The sequence below is a fragment of the Phacochoerus africanus genome, chromosome 1, assembly GCF_016906955.1.
Source record: "Phacochoerus africanus isolate WHEZ1 chromosome 1, ROS_Pafr_v1, whole genome shotgun sequence".
Classification (NCBI taxonomy): Eukaryota; Metazoa; Chordata; class Mammalia; order Artiodactyla; family Suidae; genus Phacochoerus; species Phacochoerus africanus.
In genome coordinates, this window is record NC_062544.1 from 107420135 (window position 1) to 107432282 (window position 12148).

At 40.8% G+C, this 12148-nt stretch overlaps 1 protein-coding gene across 1 annotated transcript in view; it reads left to right on the top strand.

Annotated features, from left to right (window-relative positions):
• Positions 1-11916, top strand: part of ABHD5 (abhydrolase domain containing 5, lysophosphatidic acid acyltransferase) — a 50491-nt gene extending 38575 nt beyond the window's left edge. Inside the window, exons 4-7 of the mRNA XM_047771382.1 lie at positions 3357-3511; positions 6055-6166; positions 8796-8982; positions 9691-11916. Coding sequence (XP_047627338.1) covers positions 3357-3511; positions 6055-6166; positions 8796-8982; positions 9691-9780 — 544 coding nt within the window. The 3' untranslated portion in view covers positions 9781-11916. The remainder of the gene's footprint in view (positions 1-3356; positions 3512-6054; positions 6167-8795; positions 8983-9690) is intronic.
• The last annotated feature ends 232 nt before the right edge of the window (positions 11917-12148 follow it).

Genomic DNA, 12148 nt, shown 5'->3' on the forward strand with positions numbered 1-12148 from the left:
TTTTATAGTACAATTTGGGGAAAAAGAATTAAAATGCCTAGTTTAATGGAGTTGTTTAGGAAGTATTCTAATGATAGAAAAAAAATAAAAAACTAATTTTTTCCAATATTTGGTACATTAGGTCAGCCTGTGTGCTTCATCTCTATGAGCAGCAGAGTGCCACTGTCCAAAAAGTTGCTCTGTAGCCAAAATTGTGGCAGGGATCCTGTATTTTTCCCAGATTCTTGATACTGATTAAAGACTAAGTATTCAGTAATTGTGATACTGTATGTTAAAGTATGTGGATGAGTCCTCCATTGAAATATTGGTGACAAATGAAACACTCTAACATTGTAATCCAGCAGGTTGGTTGTGTTTAAGTAATGTTGAGTGGCTGTGTGCTTGTAAGACTTAACAGTGCATTGGGAGAATAGGCAAAACCACATGAGAGGCATGACAGCCATGGTAACTGCTGTGAAGGGGAAAGATGGGCAGCTCTGTGAGAACTCTTGATGAGAACTTGATGCAGTCTTAGGGTCCATTATTGTTCCTTAAAGAAGTATAATTTGAGCTGAGGGTGGAGGTCTCAAAGGGAAATAGCAGGAGAGCATTCTAGGCAGTAGTGACAAAAATTGCAATGGCTCTGTGCTAGGGGGACACCTGGGCCATTCTGGAAAGGCTATGTGGTTGTAGGCTCAGAATTTATGAAAAGATTAATAGATTACTTCAAATGGAGTCACAAACCCCATGTTCCTTCCCCCCAAACCACCATAGTTCATCTCAGTTCTCTTACCAGGATGTGTAATAGTTAGAAATGTCACCTGTAATTTTATTGGTAGATTAATATGCTGCATCACAAACAGGACCACTGTGTGAGGTGTCTTAGGCTGCCATTCTGTAAAATCAGTGTCTGATCACCTTGGTGGGAATAGAGGGAGAGTAGAGTAAACCAACAATAATATCCAGAGATGCCATCTCTTTTCTTCCATCTGTGTGCTCAGTTTTTCCTTTTTAATTTTCCTTCCTTTCTGGTTCCTGGATCCCATACATAATAAAATTTTGAAGATCCACATTCAACAAGGCAAGCCAAGACTATGGCAAAAACAATATAATCACTTCACTAGAGACATGTGACTTCTTCCCTCAAGTTTTCCTTTGTCCTGCCCCTTCTTGGGTTAGCAGATCAGGAAGAGCCTAGAGCAGATTGGGCAAGAGCCCATCACAGATTTGTAGCAAAGTGTAATCAGCCTTTCAGATAGAGTATGTTTTAGTAAAGAGTTCTTTTTTCTCTTTAGGTAAATCAATAGTGAGTAAGACTAGCTGTTTCCTAAAATCACTCTTTACTGCATTCCACTCGATGGCTGTTTCATTAATTCCACTTGTACCTCTGCCATGTTTCCCTTCTCCTCCCCTCCCTCAAATCTCACTGTAGGCTGTCATGGGAGGAATTTAGGAGGCAGTCAAAATATCAGTGATAACTATCTCTGCCAGTAAAGAAGCAAAACAAAACAAATTAGTTTTCATTCCCCTTTCTTCTACACTATTAGAAAATAGTCTCATAAAACTTTTAAGCCATGAAGATACTTTTAAGTATATGGAAATGTCACATATCAGGTATCTTCACACAGATTCCTAGTTACAGTCTACAGATCTTCTTGATGCTTTGAGATCTAGAGTATAGTGGTAGTAAGACTGGCTTAGAGTTGATAAGAGTTAAACTTTACCTTTACTAATACATTTGTCTTACATGGCTTGGCCTATTCTTAGGAAACAGAGCCTTCTAGCCTGCTGACTTTTTGGCATCTGTTAGTACACTGGATTTGGGAAAGAAGGATCTTAGCCCTAGCTCTGCATTAACTGGTGTTAGGTCCTGGAGTGAGTCACATAATGCATCTCAGCTTTCTTCTCACCTAATGAGATGAAATACTGGGTTGAGTATTCTCCAAGGGTCCTTGGAGGTCTGTGCTCTGGGTTGGTGTTCTGAAGATTTCTGTTTGAGAAAATATAGTCAAAGCAGAGGAGTCACTATCAACTCATCCTTATCTGTGCCAACAGAAATGATTAAAAGAATTTATATTAGGAGTAATAGCTATGTGTCCGCATGTTCTGGTTTCTATTTCAATTAAGACTTAGGAAATTGCCTTTAGAATGAATATCACTTCATCCTTGGGAGACTTCTGCTGGCATTTGTTGGCTATTTTGGCTACAGTTGAATATCATTTTAGGTTCAGGACATTTATGTTTAGTTTAGGACCTTTATGATGTATAATACTGTGATGCAGCCACAAGCAGTGGTTCCGGTTTTCCCTCATCAGAAAAACATTTCATAAGACAGAAAAATTAAAACTATTAGTGGTATGAAACAATTTTATGTAAGCTTGGATGAAGCTTTTTTCTATCCCTTTGATCAGTATAGAGAAGAAAATTAGGAAAGGATTAGGAACAGACTCTAATGCCAGCATCCCATGATGTGCCAGGTAGGGTAAATGTGTTCCTGTTCATCAAGCTGAAATCTCAAACTAAGAGGTATATATTTTGACCCTTATTGTTACATTATCTTCATGTTTGTGAACAGTTCATTAAAGTCCTTTTGAATCCACCTAAAGTCTTAATACCTCTTAAAATTTTTAAGATGATTTGGTTCATAGGAGATAACTATTGTGGTTGTCCGAAGTTATTTTGAGTGTAATGTTAATCTCCAGTCATTTCTGCAGTGTCAACCTTGCATACATGGAACCCTTGGATTTTTCTGACTGGTTAGTGATCTGTATACTCTACCAGAGTGTAATTTAAGCAACAACAGATGCTGTCTTTTCTTGTTTCTCAAGAATAACCCCCATTATCATATACCCTTTCATACGTCTGTTGTTATTCACATTTAGATAAATTAAAAATTAAGCCATTTTTCTACTATACACCTCTCAAATCCTACCACATCTCATCAATTAAGGTGCAATAAGAGCATGATGTAACCTGTTCAGTCATTAGTTTTCTGTTTAATGTAAGATTTTTTTTTGTCTTTTGTCTTTTTTAGGGTCACACCTGCGGCATATGGGGGTTCCCAGGAGACTAGGGGTCTATTTGGAGCTGTTGCTGCTGGCCTACGCCACAGCCACAGCAACACTAGGTCCGAGCCACATCTGCAACCTATACCACAGCTCACAGCAATGCTGGATCCTTAACCCACTGAGTGAGGCCAGGGGTGGAACCTGAAACCTCATGGTTCCTCGTTGGATTTGTTTCTGCTGCACCACAACGGGAACTCCAATGTAAGATTTTTGAAGGAGGTTCTACCTTTACTTCATAAATCGTGTAAATTCTTTATAGTCCTAGGGTGAATATGACAAATGAATTTAAATTTGTTCTTCCCCCAACAGGGTTAGTCATCTCATTTTAGTTGAACCTTGGGGTTTTCCTGAGCGACCAGACCTTGCTGATCAAGAGAGACCAATTCCAGTTTGGATCAGAGCCTTGGGAGCAGCATTGACTCCCTTCAACCCTTTAGCTGGTCTCAGGATTGCAGGACCCTTTGGTAAGTGTGTATATCAGTATCCTAGGAAAGCAGACTGTTTATAGATAGCAGTACAGGAGTATTTGCTGGTCACCATTGTCAGTTAAAAACCTTAGAGACAGACAAAAACCCTGAACCTTGCTTTTTCCCCACATCCTCTAAAAAGTACCAGTCCATGCATAAAGATGAATGAAACCACACTCTTCCCCTTCAAGAGGAGTCTTTATGTTGTAAACTGCACAAATACCTAGCAAGCAAAGGAGGTGGGAAATGGCTAAGGATGAAGGCAGGAGACCTTGAACATTCTGCAGAAAGCCAAGCAGGTAGAGTGTCTTGGGGAAGTTTATCCACCAGCACAGGCATGATAGGACGTGACATGCTGGGGAGCCTTGGCCAGTTGCTGATAGCCAGCTGGCAGGTCCCAAAGCCTGACCTGATCGAAGACCATGGGACAGTAGGAACCATCTCCCAGATTCCTTTCTTACTCCATAATGTCAGAGTATTAAGAAGATAAAGTTGTCCTTTTCCACAAAGATTTGGGAGACTCCTAATTTGTGTTTTCAGTCATATTTTGAGTTTAGTTTCAGATTTAAGTTCGCTTGACTCTGGGCTCCTCTGTCTCAGCCAAGGGAATTTCCGTCCTTTGTTGTCACAGTTGTTGCTGGTCTGGACCTCTGCCTTTCTCTCTTACAGCTTGTCAGTTAGGAGGGTTTTTAGCTGAAAGTAACTGAAGACCTAAGTGATTGAAACCATAAGGCCTTTTAGTATTTCCTTAACAAGCAGTCTGGAGACAGGTAGTTTTAGCCTTTTTTCTAGAAGCTAACTCTTTGATATTAGGGTTTAGGTCTATGATTCTCTTGCCCTTTTACCCCACGGTTAGTAGTTGCTCTGGCAGGAAGCATCATCTCACAAAGTAGCACTCTGAGCAAGAAGAAAGGAAGGCATGATGCTCTTTGTCAGGGAAGAAAGCCTTCCATGGTAGCTCAGTAGACTTCTCCTTATGTCTCTGCCCAACCCCAGTTCTCCCACCAGCAAAGAAGAGATTTCTGTGACTGATCAATCCTCCTTTGTTTCCAGGGACGGAGTGAGCCACCTGCTTTCTTCGGCATGTTACTGCCCAATTGGCATAGAAAAGTCAGGTTCTTGGAGTTCTTGTCGTGGCTCAGCAGTCATGAACCCATCTAATATCCATGAGGATGCGGGTTCAATCCCTAGCCTTGCTTAGTGGGTTAAGGATCCAGCTTTGCCGTATGTTGCATATTTGGCTTGGATCCCGAGTTGCTGTGGCTGCGACATAGGCCAGCAGCTGTAGCTCCGATTCGACCCCCAGTCTGAGAACTTCCATTAAGCCTCAAGTGGGGCCCTAAAAAGCCAAAAAAAAAAAAAATAGTCAGGTTCTCTTAGCAAGAAGGGAAGAGAGGCATGGTGGGTGAGTAGGTAGGTGAGTGTGGAGCAGCCGATGCTGCATAGGTGACCGTGAATTCTTCTGTCCCTGCCCAGGCCTGGCCCCTCCTTGCCCTAGTGTATCCCCTTGGGCTGTGGAGAGCAGGAATCAGAAGAGGGCACAGGGGCTGAATTGGTGACCACACCGCACTCCCTCCGTGCTGGTGTCAGTAGCCTCTTTTCAGCCCCCAATAGAGCCACTCCTTCTTAGGTGCTTGGTCCTCCTTTGATGAACTGCTTCAGAGCTTTATAGTCCTGAGATATAAGTGGATTTTGCTTGATCACAGTTACACAGGTAGCACTTATGGGGAAAGTGAAGCATGAAAAGAAGTTAGGAGATAGTGATGGGGGAGGGGGATGCCTAGGAGGGGCCTTTTAAAGCCAGGCCCTCTGCCTCCCAGCAGTGCTTGCCCGTGGTGGCGAGGGTTTGTAGAACGTCCACTGTGTCATGAGCATTCTTGGTGGAGCTGTGGCATTTCCTCAAATAGAAGAAGATGGGCACAGTACAGAAGTAAGACCTTGCTAGAATAATGGGCTAAGAAAGCAGAAAGGGAAACTGGCCAATCCCTGGGCCCCAGAAGGGACAGTAATGACCAGACAGAGGTTCCTGTTCTTCATCCTCTTTCCTTTGGGGGCCTTGCCCCTGCCTTTTACCTCAGGGTGGCATCATGGGAGTCACTGTGCCTATGGCCTTAGCAGGGAGTACTCCTAGTGTCCTGAGCAGAAACTCTGAAGTAGTTTTCTCAAAGAAATATTTGTATTCCAGCTCACTTCATTTAGATGATGTGTTGTGATTGTGGAAGAAATGCAAGTTAATAGTTAATTTTACGTGTGAACTGCTCTGTTCACCTGCCATGTTTAATGGAATTTATTTTCCTACACAAACAAGTCTTAGGCAACTGTTTTTGAGCTCCTAAGCATATCTGTTAAGTCAATATATGACAGTCTTCCATTCTTATTTTAGTCTTTCTTTAGGTAACTTGAGAGCAGCTTCTAGACTGTGTGCTCTTTTCCATCTAAAATGCATTTATGCTACATGCATTCTCATTCTACAGGCAAACACTAGAACCTTCTGTATTCGTGTTTAAATTAGTTATATTTAAAATGTTCATTTCTTTTAGGTTTAAGTCTAGTACAGCGTTTAAGGCCTGATTTCAAACGCAAGTATTCTTCAATGTTTGAAGATGATACTGTGACAGAATATATCTACCACTGTAATGTTCAGACTCCCAGGTAAGGGTTATCTCAATTTACTGTGTTTGTGTTTTAGACTTCTTTTTTGAAACTATGTGATTAGCCCAGGAGTGTTTTATTGGTATGTAAATGACTAAATTTAAAAGGACAAGTAGTTAAATGACTTAATACTTCTTAATTTATGCATCTATTCATGGAGTACCTACAATGTAAAACATCGTGCTGGACTCTGATGAGAGATTAAAAAGCAAGATGTGGAGTTCCCACTGTGGTGCAGTGGGTTAAGGAGCTAGCATTGTCACTGCTGAGGTGCGGATTTGATCCCTGGCCCAAGAATTTCCATATGCTGTGGGTACAGCCAAGAAAAAAAAGCAAGATGTACGTCCTTCCCCCCTAATGTGCCCTTTAGAGGAAAAATTGAGGGAAGTCTTGGTCTTGGGCATCTCTTGGAGGTGGTTGAAGTTGAGAAGTAAAGAAGCGTTTCAAATAAACAGCATTCCCAAACCGAGTATGAATGTTTTACCAAAAAAGAAGTTCTGGATTGAACAAAAGTAAATGGTTTTCTGTACCTTGGATCTTCTTAGAACCTTTTATTATGCCAAAGGTTTTTAAATCTCCCAGGTGGGTGGGAGATAGCAGGCAGCTTTTTTCAAGTTTTTTTGATGATTGCACCCCTCTTTTGCTCAGCACCTCTTTAGGACTGTGCATTAGCATGAGAAATACTGCTGCCCTGGTGAGAAGTAGGTGAGGGGAAGGGGATTCTGCATGAAATTTGACAGTGTTTAGGAGAGAGAGAGACCATAGTAGCTAGAGGGAACAAGAAGGACAAACAAAGGTATTTCTTTTCTTTTTTTTTTTTTTTTTTTTTTAAGGACTTACAGATTTGGTACAAGGTACCAGTGGAGAAAACAGAGCCTGGACATAGTTAGAAGCTAGGAGGGGCCTGGAAGACAGAGCCTAGCGTCTGTAGGGAGAGAGTGGAATGTGGTGTTGCAAGCCCCGGTTCTCGTGCTGCCTTCTTTACCACAGTTACTGGAGGCGTTTGTCCAAAATGTCATGCCTGAACCCTGTCTCTGAGACTCCGAGTCAGCAGTTCTGGGCTGTGTCTTGAACAAGCGCTTCAGGTGATTTTAGCATAGGTGGGCCATAGACCATACTCTAAAGTGGAAATGGTACCACATTCTTTCTAAGACAGAGACTTAGGGAAAAAACTGAGAGGTGAGATGTAGAGGCAGCCTCCTTCACTCTGTCTTTTTGCCTCGCTCACTTTTGGCAGAGAATATGTACACCTATGCTATTAAAAAGGTTGAGGCCATGGGAGCACTTGAGGTAGAGCTGTAGCTTCAGTCTTTTTTAATAAAGTAGGTTGGATGTTTTCTAACAAGGCGAGGGACGCTGGAGAGGTTTGGCATCCCCAAGAGATCCATGTTTTGTGATTCACCAGGCAGTCAGTCACACTGTATTGACTTGTTCCAACAGTTTTCAGTGGTCTTTCCCAGGGACAGCATCTGTTTTCCTGGATAGTCTTAGTGTTTTATTCTTCACCTACTCACATTTCATGATTACATGTGCCTTTGTAGTCCTAGTTTGTTGACTTTCTTGTGGAACTTGAATTCTTAAAAGGCAATTCAGAATTATGCGTAGTACCACAAGGAAAGCAGAAATGACAGCAAAATGGATCTGTCCTAGGAATTTGCCAGATGTTCTACACTATTTTGTATGACAGGTATGACCACAACAGAAGACACAGGATAGGCTCAAGAAAAGAAACTTGAATATACTTAACAGATCCTGAAGAGGGAGTCACTGAATGCCATGAAGGGCCACAGGGGACCCATCAGATTTTGGTCAGGTGGCAGGAGATGGGAGTGGAGGGGATGTCCAGGCTGGAGCCTTTATTGGGTCCTGCGGGAAAGGCAAGGCAGTGTAGCATGGACAGTTTAGAGATGGCTAGTTGAATAATTTTGGTGGACTCTAAGATATAGGTTGGTTACTAGTTGCCTGGCATGTGGCGCTGGGATAATTAAGGCAGAAGAATATTGCCTCCTGCGATGTGCAAGCTGAACAGAAAAGGCCCAGCTCTGGATTGGTTAGTTCGCAAATAAAGGCATTGTACTAGTTGAGTCCTTCACGATCTCTAAGAATTGGCTGGCCAGCTCCGGAAGGCAGTCTCTACCCAGCCAGAAAGTTATTTAAAGATGTCAAACATCATAATGTGCAGAAAATAAAAAATAATCTGAATTTTTTCTTGGTACTGGTTTTGCCATTGCAGGTAAAAAACTGGTGCCATGAACAGGTGGAAATTCTGCCTCCAAATAAGTTTGAGAGATAAAATATACTTTAACTCTCCCCTCAGGAAGTTTAATAATTTTATGATCAGGACTTAAAGTTGCATGTTTTGATTTGGAAAATGAAAACTTTTTGAAGAGTTTAAAACATCCCTGTTTATCTAACAAAAGCATGTGTCTTCTGTGGGGTCTAAACAGAAGCATATATCTTGTGTGGAGTTTGTTCCTTACATTTCCTAGTAAATTATTTTTATATTTAAACTGTGTTTTTTTCTTAAACAGGGGAAAAGCTAGATAGGGGTGTGTTATGATAGAGGGGGGCGTGTGATCCATGCTCATCTCCAAAAGTCATACCTGTGATTTTTCTCCTTTCCTTTAAGTGGTGAGACTGCATTCAAAAATATGACTATCCCTTATGGATGGGCAAAAAGGCCAATGCTCCATCGGATTGGTAAAATGAACCCTGACATTCCAGTTTCGGTGATCTACGGCGCCCGATCCTGCATAGATGGCAATTCTGGCACCAGCATCCAGTCATTACGACCACATTCATACGTGAAGACAATAGTAAGTGTGTGGCTTGTTTTTTGGTTTTCAGTTGTAGGTGAAGTCTGTCCTATGAGCTTTGCTTTCAGTGAGGCTGCAGGTCACCCCTGTGCTTTCACATCTGAGCTGTACCTGCAGCCTTGGTCAGAGACCTGCTGTCAGTTGTGAGGGGGCATGTCTAGACGAAGAATCTTCTTAGAGGCCTTGTCTGACCCTTAAACCATAGCATCTCCAAGGTGGGAGAGACTGAAACGGACAGGTCTTGTAGCACCTCAACCCACTCCCACCTCCCAAAGCAGCACATTTCCACTTTGTGCAGTGTTTCTGTTGGCCCTATTGTTGGTCAGTTTAGGATGTTAAAATTTTAGTTAGGTTCACTAGATTTTCTCTATTCTCAGATGGTTTGTTGGAAATATATAATAGTTGCCACAGATTAGTGTTGCTTACTTTTTTATGGTTTGTTGTTTTTTTGTTTTTTTTTTTAATTTTGTGGGTTTTGTTTTTGGCTGCACCCTCAGCATGTAGAAGTTCCAGGGCCAAGCAGCAACCCAAGCCATAGCAGTGACAACACCAGATCCCCAACCCACCGAGCAACTGGGGAACTTCATCTTTTATGTTTTATTTATGTGTAGCTATTCTCGCTTTTATCGTTCAGTGTCTTTGTGTCTGTCATTATGTTTTATTAAATGCTTTTGCTCACTGAGCATCTGATGGCTTTTCCTTTCCTAGGCCATTCTTGGAGCAGGACATTATGTGTATGCAGATCAACCAGAAGACTTCAACCTAAAAGTAAAGGAGATCTGTGACACTGTGGACTGAGTGCAATGCAGATGACATAGGAAGCCCGATGGCTGATCCAGTTCCTCAGCAATAATCCTCAGTCTGCGGTGAAGAGTAAGGAATCCAACATGAGAACCAGGCACTCTTCCTGCCTGTACTTTGCACATATTTTCTTTATGAAGCTACTCACACATTTAAACCAGTTGGTGCCTTCTAGACGATTGGCTTTCCTTTCTCCTACACAAAATCAAAATATACAAGACCCTCCAAATCTAATAGCTTTAATAAAAGGTTATTTGTCCCTCTGCTGTACTGAAAAATTGTAATTTTTCAACTGAGAATTTAAAAAAATTTCTATCTGACTTTGTCAGGTACTTTTTATATTGCAGTCTGTATTGCCAATTTTAAAAAGTGATTGCTGGGCTTATTATTTTATATACTGTAAAGGTGCACTTTATTTTCCTTGCTTATATCTAGCATTGCTAATAACTGATTTAATCAAAGTCAGTGTGTTTTTATGTAAAAATTTGTCATGTTTTTAGGATACTTCATTTTTGAAATGGGATGATGAAACTGGTTTTGGTTAAAAAGATGGGAGTTGATTTCTAGCATTGATTTTTCTGATTTTTTTCTGTTCTCAAGGCTGCAAAGCCATGTTAAGTATTTTAAATATTATCCATCCTGACATAACTGTAGTTTCTAACTACTTGGAATCTTCTATGTGTGCTCTATTCTGTACTTCCAGGGAAACGTGACATTAATACTTAAGTGATTCAAGTACTGAAAAGCCTTAAAAGTCTGTCCTTTTCTCCCCTGTTAATACTGTTCTTCTTTTCCATGAGCCAGGATGAGCAAAAGACACAGATTTCCTCACTGAGGGAATATTAAGACTGTTACCTTTCAGTAAGCCAAATCATATTTTCATCTAACTCTTGTAGATGGGTGCTAAAACTGGATGACATTTTTACCACTAAAATATAAAAACCAGTGGTGCTGTTATGTCTCATGGCACCAGAAATCAGCTAGCACTTTGTTTTTTGGGTTTTTTTTGAGAGTTTTGTGTTGATTACATACATACTTGAATTAATATTACAAAAATTATGTAAGGCTGATTGAGCTATTTGACAGTAACTACCATCAAGTATGGCACTTTCTTGATGTTTTAATACAAGGAAAACTTTTTTGAAACTGTGAAAAAACTCCATGTGGTAACTGGCTACTACTGAGAAGCCCCTCCACAAAAGAAAATTGAATAGGATGGTCACCAACAAGGCATCTTGGCCTTGTGTTTTGCTTAATGTTGCTTGTCTAGGAGAAAGGAGGTTATGTAAATAAAAAAGTAAACTAGAGCAAATATAATGACTTCATGGTTTTCATTGTTGCATTTTTAAAATGGTTAATTAGCACATTTTTAGTTGTTAGGAAGTGTAAGGTGGTATTGCTATTGATTAACTGTGAGAAAAAGCTTATGTTCTGTTTTCACCACTATCTCCTCTACAGAAAAACAGGCAAATTATACTAAAGCATTACAAGTAGCTCCCCAGTGAGCAGTTTGTCTCGCTTGTGGGCTGGACTAAGTGCGAAAGGTAACATGAGAGCCAAGTTAGTTTTTTCTACCTTGAGAACAAAAGTATCCTCTACTTTTTAGTTAGTATCTTGAATGGCCAGATTCAGATCTGTAAGTGGTGCAAATAGTTTGTGTGATTTGGGGTATTTTATTTGACAGTCTCCAGTCTCTCTCAGTTATCCTTTGCTGGGTGAATGAACAGTTTTCAGTCGTACAGGAGGGTTTTAGCATAGGAAATGTGGTCCTAGCCCTCGGAGGGAGGTTACTAGGTTCACTTAGTAAGTGGGGCTTCTGGCCACAGGTGTGTCAAGTGATTCAGGGGTATACCCAGGTGTCGAGTGGAACTTACTTTCCTTTGACTGATTTTGCTCTGTATGAAAAATATTGTCATAATTCTTTTTAAAAGGTAAATTTTACCTTGGGCTATTACTGTGTATGTAATTTTGTGAAGATTGAGCTAGCACCGAGGATCATAATCCTTGAATTCCTGAAACTACAGCGGGTCCTAAATGTTTTCTTTTAAAAAATCTATTTCAGTATTTGATCTTTGCTAAATTATGCACAGTGTACTTTATTTTACAGAATAAATTTTACTATGATAGTCACAATAAGTCTGTGGTGTGACCCTGTTTATACTAGGACCATAGATCCCTTAAGTGTTTAGTAACACCTCTGGGCATTCCAAGGGAAGGCTGCTCTGCAGTGTTGTAACCTCCATCCTTGGTTTTACCTGTATCCACACATCCCCAGGTATGAGTTCTATTTTCCTCTAAAACTAATTTTAGAACAAACAACCACTGTAAAGGCCTAGAAGCAATCAACACAGTGGTAAGGCCCACA